This window comes from Vicia villosa, linkage group LG7 (genome assembly GCF_029867415.1).
Source record: "Vicia villosa cultivar HV-30 ecotype Madison, WI linkage group LG7, Vvil1.0, whole genome shotgun sequence".
Lineage (NCBI taxonomy): Eukaryota > Viridiplantae > Streptophyta > Magnoliopsida > Fabales > Fabaceae > Vicia > Vicia villosa.
In genome coordinates, this window is record NC_081186.1 from 80,773,768 (window position 1) to 80,791,638 (window position 17,871).

At 36.1% G+C, this 17,871-nt stretch overlaps 2 protein-coding genes across 2 annotated transcripts; one reads left to right on the forward strand and one right to left on the reverse strand.

The window, feature by feature from the left end:
- Positions 1–1,979: 1,979 nt before the first annotated feature.
- LOC131619464 (uncharacterized mitochondrial protein AtMg00810-like) lies at positions 1,980–2,468 on the forward strand. The gene has a single exon (XM_058890554.1). The coding sequence runs from the start codon at positions 1,980–1,982 to the stop codon at positions 2,466–2,468; it is 489 nt and encodes a 162-aa protein (XP_058746537.1).
- Positions 2,469–3,773: 1,305 nt separating this feature from the next.
- On the reverse strand, positions 3,774–11,455 carry LOC131617596 (uncharacterized). Its single transcript, XM_058888861.1, has 5 exons — positions 11,281–11,455; positions 5,065–5,140; positions 4,614–4,785; positions 4,309–4,514; positions 3,774–4,222 (listed from the first exon to the last, which is right to left on the reverse strand). The coding sequence occupies exons 1-5, from the start codon at positions 11,442–11,444 to the stop codon at positions 3,932–3,934; spliced, it is 909 nt and encodes a 302-aa protein (XP_058744844.1). The 5' UTR covers positions 11,445–11,455; the 3' UTR covers positions 3,774–3,931.
- Positions 11,456–17,871: the final 6,416 nt, after the last annotated feature.

Consider the following 17,871-nt stretch of genomic DNA (forward strand, 5'->3'; position numbering starts at 1 on the left):
TGGTACTTGGATAGTGGATGTAGCAATCAGATGGCCAAGGATGAAACTATTTTCAAAAGCAATGACGAGTCTGTCAAAGTGAAAGTCCGACTGGGAAATGGAAGTGTGGTTGAATCAAAAGGAAAAGTTATTGTCATGGTGGACACTGATAAAGGTACGCAACTCATCCATGATGTCTTACTAGTTCCCAGCCTAAAAGAAAATCTTCTAAGCATTGGTCAAATGATGGAGAGAGGCTATACACTTCACTTTGATGGAGGTGTATGCAAAATATTAGACAACAAAAATAAAAGGGCCGAGATTGCCCAAGTGAAGATGAATAAAAGCAATATAAGCTTCCCGCTAAATTTAAAATATGCAACTAACATTGCCATGAAAGTACAAGTTGACGATTCATGGCTCTGGCATCGAAGATTTGGCCACTTCAACACACATGCCTTAAAGTTGTTACATGAGAAGAACATGATGAGAGGTCTTCCAAGCATAAAGGAGAACAATGAAGTGTGTGAAGGGCGTCTCCTCGGTAAGCAACACCAATTTCCATTTTCAACAGGTGGAACATGGAGAGCGAAAAACACGTTGGAGCTGATACATACTGGCGTATGTGGACCGATGAGGACGCCATCACATTAGAACAATAGATACTTTATACTCTTCATTGACGACTTCTCTAGAAGTACATGGGTCTATTTCCTAAAAGAAAAATCAGAAGTCTTTGGAGTATTCAAAAAATTCAAGGCCCTTGCGGAAAATCAAAGTGGAAAACGGATAAAAGTACTAAGTGATCATGGCAAAGAGTACACCTCTCGCGAGTTTAAAATTTTTTGCGAGGATGGAGGCATAGATCAATAACTTACAGTCGCATATTCACCTCAACAAAATGGTGTGTCTGATAGAAATAATCGCACAGTTATGTTGATGTCTAGATCGATGCTCAAGGAGAAGGGATTGCCTAACACTTTCTGGGCTGAAGCAGTATACACTGCTGTTTACATACTCAATAGATGTCCAACTAAGGCAGTACAAGATAAGACTCCAATTTAAGCCTGGAACGGGAAGAAGCCATCAGCAAAGCACCTAAGGGTCTTTGGATCTATATGCTACATTCATATTTCAGACGTGAAGAGGCATAAGCTTGAAGACAAGAGTATACGAGGTATCTTCCTGAGGTATAACAGAATCTCTAAGGGCTACCGTGTCTACAACTTGCAAATTAAAAAACTCATCATCAGTCGAGATGTTGAAGTTGATGAGAATGATTCTTGGAATTGGGATGAAGAAAAAGTGGAGAAGAACATCCTTATACCACCTCAACTACCTCAAGAAGAACCCGGGGATGAAGAACCTGAGGACGAAGAATCAGGTGAACCTCTTTCGCCTCTACCACAACAACAACAACAAGAATTATCATCACCAGAGTCTACTTTAAGATGAGTAAGATCTTTGGTGGACATATATGAAATCTGCAACATGGCCATACTTGAACCTAGAAGCTTTGAAGAAGCATCAAGGAGGAAGTACGGGTCAAGGCAATGGAAGAAGAGATAAAGATGATCGAGAAAAACAACACATGGGAGTTAGTAAATTGTCTCCATGGAAAAGATACCATTGGGGTTATGTGGGTCTATAAGACCAAGCTCAACCCTGATGGCACCATACAGAAACACAAGGCGAGGCTAGTAGCTAAGGTTTACTCACAACAACCTGGGATTGACTACAATGAGACATTTGCACCAGTAGCTCGTCTTTATACCATAAGAGCTCTAATAGCTCTTGCGGCACAAAAAGGATGGAATATCCATACACTATATGTGAAATCTGCCTTCCTTAATGGAGTACTTGAAGAAGAGATCTATGTGGAGCAGCCATAAGGATTCATATCTGAAGGTGAAGAAAGCAAAGTGTTAAGACAAAGAAAAGCACTCTACGGTTTGATGCAAGCACCTCGAGCATAGTATAGCAGAATCGATCAGTATTTCATGGATCTAGGATTTTGGAGGAGCAAGAGTGAGCCTACACTTTACATCAAGTCCCAAGGTCAGTACACTTTCTTACTCTCTCTATATGTAAATGACCTTATATACACGGGAAACAATACTGAGATGATGATGGAGTTTAAAGAAGACATGGTGAACACCTTTGAGATGAACGACCTTGGTTTAATGAGTTACTTCCTCGGTATAGAGGTAAGTCAAATAAATGAAGGGATATTCATCTCGCAAAAGAAATACACAGAAGGCTTACTTAAGAAATTCAATATGTACGGTTTCAAATCTGTCGCTACTCCACTCATAACAAATGAGAAACTACAAAAGAATAATGAAGCACCAAAAGCTGATGCATCCAAATACATAAGTCTAACTGGAAGTCTTCTATATTTAACTGTTACACGACCAGACATAATGTATGCTACAAGTCTTCTATCAAGATTCATGCAAAGCCCAAGTCAAATACAGTTTGGAGCATGAAAAAGAATTTTGAGGTATCTACAAGGAACAAAAGAGCTCGATATATGGTATACTACCGAAACCAACTTAGAATTACTTGGCTACACCGACAGTGATTGGGCAGGTTCGCTAGATGACAGTGATTTGTTTACGTGTGTATGTATTAGATTAGATTATTACACATTTTTTGTATCATTCTCATTTTTGATAATCTCTAAAACCTTTTGTAGCAATTAAAAAAATATTTTGACTTTGGATTATGTATAATAAACACCATTTTGAAGTGCAAAAGATCGAGTGTTGTTCGAAAAAGTAGAAATTCACAAGCTAAGAAACAAATACTTGATAACTCCAATGTAGTCAACCAAAACAAATACAGTTATAGTAAAGCCAAAGAGTTTGTACAATTTGAAACAGGTGTGGAATTTTTGTTGGCTCAGGTTCTTCCATTTATCTGGATTTTTCATACATCTTGATTTTGAATTATTTTTAGTAGACACAAGAGAGAATCTAATGCTAGTTAGTCTGAATCACCAAAATGATGTGCCACAATCAGAACAACAAATATACACGGGAAGTCATGTTAAGTACCTATTTATTTTGGTAGAATGGGTGAAAGTTTATCTAGAGGTAAGTGAGTTGTTTTCATAAAAATAAATGTCGAAGTATTTTTCTATATGCTCACACGTTAATCATCTAGTTTTGGTTACACAATCATTCTAATGAAATGTTTATCATAACTAACTGTTTAGCAATTAAAATTAATTTCACTTTGGATTATATAAAATAGATACCATAGGGAGACGCACGACAAGGTTGAGTGCTCGAAAAAGTGGCAAAACAGTCGACCGTTGCTGTCTTACATACATTGCTTGGTTTTTTTAGAGGAGGTTTAAAACCCCCTCAATTTGCTGCGTTTTAAAATGTTTGTCAAGCTGTCTTCTACGTGGCGTGTCACGTCAGCTTCCGTTAATAAAATTTGACGGTAGGGACCAAAATTGAAGACAGAAAACTTTATAAGGACCATTCTTTAAACAAAACTTTTATAGGGACTAAAACTAGATTTTGAGTTATTTATAGAGACCATAAACATATTTACCCCAATAAAATAAAATGTATTTGTAATTTGCTTTTATTTAAAAACCTTTAGAACCGGATTGGAACCATTTTCTATTTTGAAACTGGTTTTTATTAAAAGTGGTTTGGTTTTGAAACCAGAACTATTAAAATGGATTGGTTCTTATGGTTTGGGTACCATGTACACCCCTATTGAGATCTATGAGATCAATGAGATGAATCTGAATTAGAATAGTACAACAAAATAGACAACACTTTTTTATATACATTTGGTTTATATACATAATAGTACAAACATTGGTTGCTGCTGTTTCAAAACAATATATACATATAGCAGCTTGGCATTAGATGCATAGGCAATAGCATTGCCTCAAAAACCAAAAAAGACTTGCCAATAACTAGTATAGTCATTTGGATTCTCCAGTGGGTATTACAGTTAGCAAATCACCCGAACGATAAGCATCCAAATCACATAGAAAGAAGGGATCCATGGATGTCTTTTCTGTAATCTTAAAAGCCAAGTCCAATGCTGCATCATTACCATAAGAGTAACTTTCTTGAGGTTGTGAAGTTACACAAGTGTAATCACCACAAATACTAGGCATCTTTTCTTTCCCTTTAAGATCTTGAGTGATCTTATGTTTATTATCATTAACAATCATTGCTTCCTTTAGCTTCTTGCTTTCCTCCACATATGGCTACATGTAAAAGTATTTAAAAGTGGTAATTTCGAAACAAAAACATTAAACCTTTGGACATTGTTGTGTCTATTTCATTTTTGTACCTGTTTATCAATGACTGACAAATTATTCCATCCTTTGACAGCCGCGTGCAGGATTGCTTTGCCATATATGTCCTGACGACAAGCTTTTAATCGGGCACATTCGTGCTTGAGGAATATTTGATATCCATTAGCTCCCCTTGGAACACCTCGCGACTTCTTCTTTTCTTTGTCATTCGACGATGCTTGTAGAAGCCCTTCATGTAATGCTGCATTTGTAAAAAATATGTGTTGGAACCTTACTAATTTCAATTTAATATAAAAAAGAAACAAGTTAAAATAAGCAGAAATTAATCTTTTAGTTTAACCTATAGTGGTGTCAGTTGTAGTTTGAGTTGCTCGAAACCGGTAGAAGTAAATTTTCTCAAATTTGTATAGAAGATTTGCATAGAGCTTTTTAATTTGAGATAGTAACATTGCATTGTTTCCTTCCAGTTTTAAAGCTGAAACAACTTCACCCCATTGCTTTTGTTTACCAACCTGGAAACATTCAAGTGAATCAATCCTTTCAATTTGAATATCCAAGACAAATAATTCATATTTGGATTGAGAGATAAATCATGCATTCATGTGAAGGGTTATAAAAATGGTTCTGCAAGCAAAACCATTGTTACAACAAATCAATTTCTGCATATGCCGATGCTATTGAATATTGATACTGTCACGACACCGACACCGACCAAAATCACAAAAGTCTTTACAAGACTGCAACGCAAACCGTTTTATAAAACGAGATTGTGTAGATAACATGACAAGTACCTGTTTATAACCTCCTCTTCTAACAACCTCCAAGTAAAACTTGAACAAGTCTAAGGATGTTTCTCGGACATTTAAACTGTCAAGTAGAATTGAAACATATAAAGAGCAACAATAACAACCCATTTGAGTTATGCGATTGCGATTAGACTACAAAGAAAAAAAGCACGAAAGGGGAAAAAAACATGAGTTTGATGCATGCATGTTTTTTTTTTTATAAGCAGCTCATGTAATAGATTAAGAGAGTACTAGGGGTACTCTAACCCTTACAAGAGAAAACAGAGCAAACCAAAAACAGCCAACTAACTATGCACATAGGTGTGGGTTTTGAAACCACTCATAGAAATTACAAGCAATTCTATCTTTGGCTTCCAAGGCAAGCCACCACCACGATTGCCAGAGGATCCTAAAAAACAATTCTTCCGAATCGAACTCAGCATCATTAAATATTATATCATTGCGTTGCATCCATATACACCAGCAACAAGTCAACCAGATTGCAGCAGCCCTTCTAGGAGACATCCTCCCTGCTAACCCTGTTACAAAACTCAGAAAGTTGTTGCAACAGTCACCAATTGGGACCGTATTAATTTCCAACCAGATATGGATTCTTCTCCAAACATTCTGCAAATTTCCACACTGAAACAGTAGGTGAGTAATGTCCTCCACCTCTTGTTGACACACAATGCAAAGGGTATCTTGGATTTGTGTAATTATGCCTCTAGAGAATAATTGTTTTTTGGTAGGCAACCTATCCTGAAGGACTCTCCAGCCAAATATCTTGAGTTTCGAAGGAACACAAGCCCCCCAACAAAGCTGGTTTCCTGCTCCCAACACTACATCTGTCGGCTCATCCACACGGGCCTTCAGCATTAAGTCATAAGCAGATGCTACAGAATATTTTTTATACTTATCATATGGCCAAACAACTTGGTCATTAATATTCTCTACCAGCCTAATGTCATGTATCAAAATTTCCAGCTCTTCATGTTCCCTAGTTGCTTCAAGGCCCAAAACCTCGCTCGCGGACCTGATATTCCACTCCCAAACAGCTCCACTCCAATTCCCCATACTTGCCACACTTCCATCCTTTGCCAAAATTTCCGTAAACAGATTCGGAAACAAATCTGCCAACGTTACAGGACCTAACCAACGACATTTCCAGAACATAGCTAGGTGACCATTACCCACTTTAACCGTTATCTTTTCCATAACACCAACAGTTTTATCATACAACAACAACAAATCCCTCCACCATAGTGAATCCCTAGCGTTGGATAATTGTACGCCTCTATCCCATATCCTTTTCCTTAGATCGCCATATCTCACCCTCATGACTCCTCCCCAAATTGAATCTTCTTCCACCAGAAACCGCCATATCCACTTGAATAGCAAAGCATTATTAAATAAGTATATGTCTTTTACCCCCAATCCACCCTCTTGTTTTGACTGGCATATTTTATCCCATCTAACCCATGCAATACCATTCTTCTCTACCAATCCGTGCCATAAAAACTTTCTCTGTATTTCCCTCATAACCTTCAATACTTTACTTGGAATCTTATAGAAGGAAAGTTGATAGCAAGGTAAATTAGAAAGCACACTGTTTAATAAAGTAACTCTGCCTCCAATGGATAAGGACCTCCCCTTCCAAGACGACAGTTTAGTCCTCAAAGAATCAACAACCGGCTTCCAAAATGAAATAGATCTCTGATTTCCACCCACCAAAAAGCCCAAAAATTTGAACGGAAATTTATCTATTCTGCAACCCAAGAATTGCGCAGCTGCATCCAGAAAATAGGGCGAACAACCTATGCCATATAGTTTACTTTTGCTCAGATTAATCCTCAGCCCTGAGACCATTTCAAACCCTCTTAATAATGCCTTTATAGCCCAAAGATTTGACCAAACAGCCTCCCCGAACAGAATCGTGTCATCGGCGAACTGGAGCAAGTTATACTCCACCTGATTAGATAATTTAAACCCTGTATAGAGACCTAAATTGCTTGCCTTTTTTACTAAACCTGCAAAGCCTTCGGCTACAATTGAGAATAAAAAAGGGGAGAGTGGGTCGCCCTGACGTAAGCCTCTTGTGACTACAAAATCCTCTGTAGGACTCCCGTTAACCAAAACAGACATTGAACTAGAAAAAACTGTGGCCTCCATCCATTTCAACCATTTGCAACCAAAGCCCATCTTTCTTAACAAGAACCTTAAGAAATTCCAATCCACGCAATCATATGCTTGTGCGAAATCCACTTTGAACACCATACACGACCTCTTGTTCCTCTTTGCAAAATCGATAACCTCATTGGTGACAAGGACACCGTCAAGAATTTGTCTACCTGGTATAAACGCCGACTGGGTACTAGATATCAATTTGCCTATCACTCTCCTTAATCTTGCAGCCAACAGTTTAGATACGATTTTTTGCAAAATACCAATCAAACAGATAGGCCTGTAATCATCAAGCTTTTGTGGAAACTCACACTTGGGAACAAGAGCTAAAAATGATGCAGTAACAGCCTTAGGTAGCCTCCCTCCCTTATGAAACTCCTTAACAAACCCCACCACATCCTTACCAACCACCTCCCAACAACCCCTTAAAAACTGGAAACTAAACCCATCTGGCCCTGGGCTCTTGGCACCATCCCCATCAAATACAACCTCCTTGATTTCGTCATCAGTAAACTCAGCTTCAAGTAACATAACATCAGCCCTATTCAATTGTACACAGCTGAAGTTTTGAAAAAGCGGTCTTGGACCCGAACTACCAAGGAATCTTCTGGCAAAATGGTTTTTTATTTCTGCCTTGATATCATTAACATCCTCCAGGACAACATCAGATTCATTCATGAGAGATATGATAGAGTTCCTGCGGTACCGTGCATTCATAACAGAGTGGAAAAATCTTGTATTATTATCACCCTCCTTCAACCACCTAAACCTTGATTTTTGACACAGCATACTTTCTTTACGACGAAGATTTTGCCAAAACGAATCCTGAAGCTTCCTCCTAGCTTCAATTTCATCATTTGACCCTTGGATGTTTGGCTGCAACATTTGTTCCTCTAATCTGTTCAACGCATCCACATCTTCCTCGATCTTCAAATCTACCCACCCAAAGACATTTCTATTCCACCATCTCAATCTTTCCCTCATAGTTTTAAGCTTTTCCTTCATAATATGCACCTTGCTACCCTTTACCTGGATTTGACCCCATTCATTCTGCACAAACTTGGAAAAGTCCTTATGCTCAAGCCAACAGTAGTTAACCTTGAACACTTTAGGTCCCCAATCCATTCTACCAGCTTTCAACCAAACCGGTTTATGATCCGATATGTCCCTAACTCCTCCCTCTTGAGCCACCACCCCCCATTTTGATATCAAGCTTTCTGAGAGTAACAATCTGTCAAGTCTGCTCCCTGCCATACCATTTGGTTTTACCCAAGTGAAAATACTACCAATCACTTGAACATCAACCAACTCCATGTTATCAATGAAGCAACCAAATTCTGCCATTTCAGTTGCTCGAAACGTATTCTCCTTACCCCTCCTCTCCTCCCTGCACTTAACTGAATTGAAATCCCCACCCACCACCCATTCACCTTTTTCCATCTTATTCTTCCACACTAGCAGTTCAGCCCACAACTCCCTTTTTTCAAGCAATAGACAGGAGGAATAGACATTAACTAGGTAGATTATCTGACCTTTGCTAATTACCTTTACCCCCAAGAATCCCTTGCCTGAGAATGTTAATTCTGCAGAGAACGCATCTTTTCTCCACACTGTAAGTATACCGCCAGATCTTCCAATTGCATCCTTCGCAGACCAATCTATATCCTTCATGCCCGAGATTCCTGCCACCACCTTCTCCTCCATATTTATAACTTTAGTCTCTTGAAAGAACATCACCTCCGGATTACGGTTCCTTACTATTTGCGCAATTCTTCTTCTCTTTGTTGAATTGCCACTCCCACGTATGTTAAAGGTTCCAATGATCATGGTACCTCTTTAGCAACCTCCTTCAAATCATCCCCCAACTTCCTATCTCTTTCCTCCAAATCTCTGATAATACCTTCAAAAACCTCATCATCTTCCTCCCCTTCAATTCCCATTTCCTTGATTGAACTCCAGACTTTCCTAGGAACACTTTCTAACGCCTTCCATAATCTGTGATTTCCCCTATGAAACCCCGAATCCGAGACCGATTCCCCCTGTAAAGCGGAAGCAGGTTGGTTTCTCTGAGGACCATTAGGATTATCGCTATTATTTTGAGTAGAAATGTGAGATGGAGGCAGGTCCAAATTAGGATTGATTTGAGAATGCAACAAAGCTGTGAAATACGAAGGCGTGTAAGGTATTTTGAGGGCTTCGTAAATGTCCCCCAAAGCTTTTTTCTTGCTAGGCTTTCTTTGGCGTAATGGGCCTCTCAAGCCCAAATTACTACAAGTAATTGGGTCAGAAGATTGAGAATTTTGGCCCAATAGCGGATCCGTTTCAACAATAACTTTCCCAGAGTTTGGCCCCTTTTCACCAACTAACAACTTTATTGACCTAGTTTCCTTAGTATTTCTCTTGACAACCCCATCACCCTCAGCATTAAATGTTGACTTCTCCCCCACGATAAAAACACCTTTTTCTGCTCCACCTTTCTTGGAAGTCCCATACTCCCCACCAACTTCTGACATAACATATGTATCCGCTACCAAACTGTCTCCACACCCAAGTGATCCGCCGCCAACGCGTGAGTGAGAGGACATGTACTCCTCCATATCTTCTGCCTCCTCACTCTTCTTCCCTTCCGGATTATCATCTGCACTCCACGCGCCTTCATCTTCATCTTCATCACCATCCTCCGTTGAGGAGCACACTGAAGAATCATCATCCTTGGACATTTTTGGTACAACTAACCGTTTTGGCCCATGCATATCTTCTACTAATTTGATTCCATAAACATGGCCATTGATCTCCACGTTGAACGATTCATTAAGAACCATTGACGATTTGGTTCTGATCATGAACCTGGCAACATCTAGTTTTGCATGGTCACGAGTTTCATCATCCAAACAAACGAAATCTCCAACAAGACCCGAGAGGAATTTAAAGAATCTCGGGTTCCATGCATGACAAGGCAAACCATAACACCTTAACCAAGTGATTCTCTCATTATCCACATCTTCCAGTGACCATGGGTGAATATCAGAGAACCATAGACCAATCCAGTCTTTCGCTTCTTCCACCAACGCCTTGATTATGCCAACTTCTTCTTCTTCCAAAAGACATAGGTTTGCACCAAGTGGAGTAACTTTGACCCTAAAATATCCTTCCGAGTGGAACGCTTCTTGAATGTTGTAACTCATCCCCGGCGTCTCTACTACCCCTACGAAGGCCTTCTCAAATCTAGCCATCTCCGTCTCTTCCACATTGAATTCTAGATGTGCAAACTTAGGTTTCTGCTCCTTGTTACCCCAGCCTAGGTTTCCTCTCCTTCTTGTATTGTTTTGGTTCCATTCCCCCCCACTGATTTTTCCACCATGCACATCCACCTTCTTCCTAACCACATTAGCATATGATCTACCATCTTTGCTAGGGCCATAGCTCCTTTGAATCCCTTTTGGATCGTTGTCTGTTTTTTCATTCATCTTCAGGACCAAATTTCCCCCTCCACCTCTTACCTCATCCCTAGCCCTGTTAAACCTAGGGATGTTTGCGTACAGTTTTCTTCCCTTGATGAAGATATTATCGAGCTTTGTTGCCAAGCTTCTATCACAGCTGACTTTTCTAAATCTCACAAAACCATACCTTCTACCTCGTTTGTCCCTTCTACTTGGGATTACAACCTCCACCACCAAGCCAAACTCTTTGAATATGTCAAAGAGTTCTTTTGCTTCCATACCCTCTGGGAACTCCGTAAAAAAGAATGAAGACACAACATCTTGATGATCCTCCTTACCCCTTCTAGCCACCCACGTTGATCCTCCAATCCTGGAATACTTCTTATTTTTATTACGTACCACTGACCAGCCATCTCTATCCATGCTTTAATCTCCTTTGTTTTTTGTTTCTAAATACTAGAGAGAAGGCACTGTCTCTCTCTCTACATTCTTGTACATGTGAAAAATTGTATTTGACAAATTCTGCATGCATGTAATTTTTACGCAACCAAAACAAAGAAGTAAAGAGAATGGGAAAAATATGTATTGAGAAAATACTGACATGAGAGTGAGTCCAGAAGAGTTTAACAAGTCGGTGAGTTTGACGTAGAAAGTCTCTATCTCTTCCGGAAAAGAGTACTCCTTGTCGCCGTTGCCGGAAACATCAACATTGTTGAGTTGTGATGATGGAACTATCATCTTCACCACCTCATCATTGCATTCCATGTTCTGGTGGATTTGTTGAAATGGAGAAAGAGTACTACTAACTTTCATACAGTGGAAAAGTAAAATCATACATGAACTCATTCCTCTGTTGACACCTATGTGCACTCATCCATACACGTGGCAGTCTTTTTTATTTTTACCATAACTTATTAATTAACCAATTTGGTGAATTCTTATCTTTTATAATTTATATGCTTATATTTGCCATAATATTTTCGACAATGAAGAAAAACCTCATATCATCATTTTATGAGATAGAAATTACAACCCTGAGAATATAACTTGAATTTCATAGAGCTTGGTAAGACCTAATTGAGTTTAGTTTGATGATATGTCATAGAATGTTAATTATTTGATTAGAATGGTGAATATTAAAATTAGTAATAGATATACTTTAAAAAGTAAAATAGTTTTTGAACTCGTGATATGCACTAAAATTTTAATTATTTAAATATTTAATAAATATAAAATAGTAATAATTTTAAAGTTGGATATTGTGTTTTAAAAAATCTAATGGCGCGATTAAAAAGAATATGAAATTCATAAATATATAAATAATTTAAAATTATTGTCAAATTTTTTATGAATAATTATTTGCAGGCCCAAACAATACGGAGGTCCGGTTCTAATTTAAAATATTAGACTCTAATAAAATATATATATATATATATATATATATATATATATATATATATATATATATATATATATATATATATATATATATATATATAAATTCAAAAATAAAATCAATTTATTTAAATCATAACTAATGTAAAAAATTGGTAAATATCATTAATAATAATACTGCTTTTTTAATATATATATATATATATATATATATATATATATATATATATATATATATATATATATATATATATATATAATACATTTTATTATTTTAAATAATTTTTTAATTTTAAAATATAAACATAACAATCTAACTTTTTTTTTTTTGTAAGCAAGTTATATTGAAGGGAACATAACAATCTAACTTATTATTACTTTCTTATAAATTTGTTTAAAATATCCAAATATTTAAAGACAACCACATTGACATTGGGTGTGAAGCTAAGAAAAAAAATTAATAAATAAATAGAAGGTACATAAAATCTCATAAAAACGTAGTTATTATCCAAAATAAAACTATAGTAGTTAAGCTATGAACATAAAGCATAAAAGTGTTTAAGTATGGTAGTTATTAATATAAGCTACATCTATGAGGCCCTTCATGTTATGAGGCCCTGTGCTGTGGCTATGGTAGTAAATAATTTATTTGTAACATTATCCCATTATAAATTTATGAGCAAACAATTGAAATTTTTCTACAAATAATCAATATTTTTAAATAAAATTCTATAATAATCACCTTTTTTTTTCACATATTTTTCAAATTAACTTTCAAATTTTTTTTGAAACGGAGAGATGTTGTCGGATGAATTGCCAAATCAATTGACTACTTAGTGTTTCATGTTTTTTTTCTTAGTATAAATAGAGGTACCGTTTACTCCACGCCTTTTTCACATTCTTCTTATCTTTTCTTAACTAGCTGTATCATGATAGTTACAAGAACTATACATGTATATTATTAGAGAACGAATTTTCCGATGAGAATGTATTTATGAGAATGTATTTTTGAAACATCTAAAATTTCGAGTATTTTGAAAGGAGTTTGAAAAGTTGGTTAGAGAGAAAGTCGAAAACTCTATTATGGGAAATACTCAAATAAATAAAAAAGTTGAAAACTTATAGATTAAATTGAGTTTTGAAGTTGTTGGAATGTGTTGATAGTTGATGTAAACGTTAACGGCCGAACTCGAGAGAAAAAAACAAGTTTTGTGGAAGTTTGATTTTTGAGGTTTGGAGAGTTTGAAAGTCTTGAAAAGAGAAAAGTGAAGAATGAGGGAGGGGAAGAGTTTGGCATGAGTTTAACATGAAATTGTTCCGTAGATGTATCTACGAAATGTTCCGTATGTGCATCTATGAAACAAAACAACGTTAAACAAAAAAAGGGTGCTTTTAGAGGTACATCTACGGAAGTAGGGGGTATTTTAGGCAACTCGCATGATGGAAGATAGGCCCAAGGGGCGGGGTTAGAGATTCTCAAGATTAATGATGGGAAATGAGTTAGAAGCATCGAGAGGCTTGTTTGGTACATCTCAAATGCAGATGACAATAATGCTATGCAGCGTATGTGACTGAGAGTTAAAGATGACAATGATGTTAGGGATGCAATGTTTGCACCAAATGATATTGTTTTAATTGTTGTAATCTCTTAGACATGATGTGGTGTTAAGTGTTTTTATTTGTTGTTTGTATTGTTGTTTTAGGCATGCTTATGTTCATGTTCAATTTGTTTTAGTGGTGTTTATGTTAATTTTGTTGTGCCAAAAAGATGTTATATATATATATATATATATATATATATATATATATATATATATATATATATATATATATATATATATATATATATATATATATTAAATAACAAGGTTACAAAATTTTTAAGAAAAAAAATTATCATACAGAGCTTGTTTCAACTTTGAGACAATTTTTCCGGTTGCGTCCGAGAAGACGGAATATACTACATAATCTTACCATTTTATCAGTCATATCCATTTACGTTCTAATATGCATGCTGTTGGAGCGATCCTTTTTCTTTCTTCGCGTATTTTTGTTGTGCCAAATTATGTCTCACTGATATGTAGGCAAATAATCCTCATTTGCTACCACTAAGAAGCTATAGTTGTACACATTAAATACGTTTATGACTTTGTTAACTTGGGATAGATTCTTCGAAGTGTTTGGGCAAGCATATGAACATGCCGTAATGACATGAGAGCAAGGCATACAAAAGGCTTGAAACTCGCCAAAGTCGCACCAACTCCTATTTAGTTCGACTTGAAAGTATTCTGATAACACGTAATTGTATCGTATATTTGGCTCGATTATAACATAAATCATTTTGTTATTTTATTATAATTATGTTTTATTATGGTATTATGCTGGTATTTTGTTGTGTTTCAGGAAATCAAGATAATAAAAGACTTGTTGGTAATTAGATCAAATATGGAGGTAAAAATAAGTAAAAGGGCCAAGCAAACCAAAGAAAATGAAGAAGAGGCCCAGAAGAGAAGCTGCACGCAATTCAGCAATGTGCTCCTCGACACAAAGTGAGTGCCGCTCGGCACTGTGGAAAAATGAGGGAGTGCCCCTCGGCACTGCACACAAAAGTTGAGTCTATTCCTATTTTTCCTCCACGAATTCAGCCCAGCCCAAGTTCCTCTCAGCAAACGAAACGGCAGTGACTCATTCCACTACTCCTACATTTGTGGAGCACTTCCATATTTTTCTCCACTACTCCTACATTTTTGGAAGGGCACTTTTTAGCAGTTTCTAACACTATATATAGGCCGTAATCAGTTAGAACCAGTATCCAAGTTTATGCGCGGAAGCGCTGTTCGTAGATTTAGGTAGAGATTACATTTGTAAAAGTGGTAGTTTCTCACATTGAGGAATTCTCACACCATTAGTCTTAGGCCTGTAATTTGAGTAACACTTGGATAAAAATATTGTCGGCATTTCTGAAGTTAATTCTAGTTCCTTTATTTCTTTCTTCTTCAGGTTCTTATTTATTGTTTTATTATTGTTGGTTTATTTTATAATTGTCAAGCATGTTATCTTTAATTATGTTTACCATGTTTATTGCGTTCGAAATTAATTCCATGTCTAGCTTAACCATTTTGATATCAGTATGTAAATTAATTGAACTAAAGGGATCCAAAATAAGTTGGCCTAATTACATTTTATGAGATATCACTTTTTCGGTTTATGTTTCCAATAATTAATATTAAAACGGTTTGTTACAGAAGTAAAAACGGACAAAGGTTAGAAACAATAAGAACAGAAGTTTGAGGATTTTAACCAGATAGTGGACACTTAACATTAGTTTTAAGGATAGCGGAAGCGTATTAAAACTAATTAGATTATATTGTTTTTAAAAAGTGTTTTTAAACCTGACGAGATAGCGGAAGCATACGCTATGATCTAGGATCATAGTCTAATTCAATAAACACAGAAGTGTGAGATAAAGATTTTTAAATTAATAGGAACTATTGAAAATACCTTTTGTTAAATGAAAGTGACCAACGAAACTTCGGATTTTCTAAGTTTGACGAATTACATACCACTATCCCTTTAATTAATATTTCAAACTAGAATTTAAGTATTTCCCATTTTGTCCCTATTATTTCCCTAAAATCAAACTAAAATATTAGCCTTAACTTTACAAAGCAACGATAGATTACAATAGGTTGACATTGGTCTCTGTGGGTTCGACAATCTTTTATACTACTTTGATATATCCGTGCACTTGCGGATGCATCATATTCATTCGGCCTCCCCTCATTGTGTTCCTTTGTTTCCTTTAAATTGAAAGTGTGTATGACGTTCAAAGATTGTAACCGTATGTGTGCTAACTTTAATAGTTTCTTCCATACGTAACGTTCCGTTGTATTTCCCGTACAATCATGTTCCATCAATTTGAATAATAGGGTTGCAGAATTGTTAGAATCCCATTTGTGCATATTTTGTATATAAGTTTTGTGGTATTTCTTAAACTATTGTGCCAAATTTGATCACCTTTTGATATATTAGTATGTAAATAAATAACTTTGTGTTTATTTTCTAAATTAATTTAGTTTATTAACTCTTGTAATGTTTTCTTTAGGTTTTAACAACTTTTGGGCAAGATGGAATGAGAAGAATGATCAAAACAAGCTTGCAATGAGGGTGGAATGCAAAAAGAATGAGTTTTGTGCAAGAAGGTCCGCTCAGCGGAGTCCAAGCGGACCCAGGCAGAGATTTTTCCACCAGAAAGTCCGCTCAGCGGAGCTGAAGCGGACATGGGCAGGGACGAGCAACAAAGTTGGCTTCGCTCAGCGGACCTTGAAGACAAATTAGATATTTTGGCTGCTCCGCTCAGCGGACCTACTTTTCCAACTTTTGTTCTTAGCCACATAAAATTGATGATTAAGAGGATTAGGATAGTTTCTTATCATAAGATACACTTGGAGAAAAAGCTAGGGCAAGAGAAGAAGAGAAAAACCATTTTCCTTAAGAGAAAACCAAGATTTCTAAACATCTTTCTTTGATCTTCTTGAGTTTGATGTCACTAAATCTTGGTTTGTTGCTTGTTGTTGAAGCTTCCATTGACATGGTGAAGATGAAGAAGAAGAAGGAGATGGCATGGAGCAGGATGAAGAGGAGGATTGAGGATATCCAATGTTGATTTTTATTGTTGTTTATTTAGTTTATGTTTAGTTCTATAATACTTTGATTTTACTTTTTGTTGTTGAACTAGTAGCATAATTTCCTATTGCTTTTGTTAGTAACTACTTTTGTGCCATCCATATGAGGATGAGATTTGTTGTACTTTGGTGGCCGTGGGTGCCACCCGAACATATTTTGTAGGCAACTTATGCCTTTGTTGTTTAAGTATTTTGTTTAAGTAATGTGTGCTTGTGTGGGCAATTTATGCCCTTGTTGTTATAATATTGTGTTTTAGTAGTAGAATAGTGTGCATATATTATATGTTAAGGTGTAAATAATCTTTTGTGTTTGTCTTGGAATAGAAGTGATGCTCTAAAGAAGAAAAAGTGATAAGGTGTGTCAACATCAAAAATTTGGATGGTGATGATAAGATTCTTGATGATGTTCATACCAAGGTAAGTATTTTGTTGCTTTGTAGATTATAAGGTGACTATGAACTAAGGGCTTTACACAAAGTTTTTGTCACATTGCATCTTAGAAATTTTGTTTGTGTTTGAATTAAAATTAGGACAAAACTAGATAAGTGAGTGGAATTCCATTGTGTACAAAAATAAGAGTGTTCTAGTGATGGATGTTAACTGAAATGATTCATGTTTAATCTTGCTTTGTATGAGACATTAGAACTTAGAAGGGATCGAGGCAAATTTTTTTTGAGTAGTATGAGAAAAACCACCTTAAACAAGGCTACCCGTGAGTGTGTGATCTTTTGTAACCAATTTTGAGCCTAAATTTTTGTTTTGTCAAGTGAATCAAAGGAAAACGCAATGAATTTTGATAAAGAGAAGAAGTGATTCACTTGACAATTTCTTTGGCAAACACTTAACCCAATAGTACTTGAACCTTGAATGGAAAGCATTGATGTCTTTATAGATAGAAATGTTTAAAGTTGGGGAGAGATGTTTCTCAAAGATAAAGAAAATAAATAAAATGGTGGTGCAATGCATTCTTTGAAAAAGGAAAATCAATGAAAAAAAATTTGAGAAAGAATGAGCATATGATAAAAGAGAATTTTTTTTAATGATCTAAAGAAAAGGAAAGAATGCATTGTATGGTGAAAAACAAAAGGGTAACATATTAGTAGTATTGTACA

Coding starts and splice junctions, on each gene's coding strand:
- LOC131619464 (XM_058890554.1), top strand. CDS start 1,980: ATGGATCTAGGATTTTGGAGGAGCAAGAGTGAGCCTACACTTTACATC.
- LOC131617596 (XM_058888861.1), bottom strand. CDS start 11,444: ATGGAATGCAATGATGAGGTGGTGAAGATGATAGTTCCATCATCACAA. Junction 5,141..11,280: donor TCTTCTGGACTCACTCTCAT/GTCAGTATTTTC, acceptor TCTACTTGACAG/TTTAAATGTCCGAGAAACAT. Junction 4,786..5,064: donor GAAGAGGAGGTTATAAACAG/GTACTTGTCATG, acceptor GAATGTTTCCAG/GTTGGTAAACAAAAGCAATG.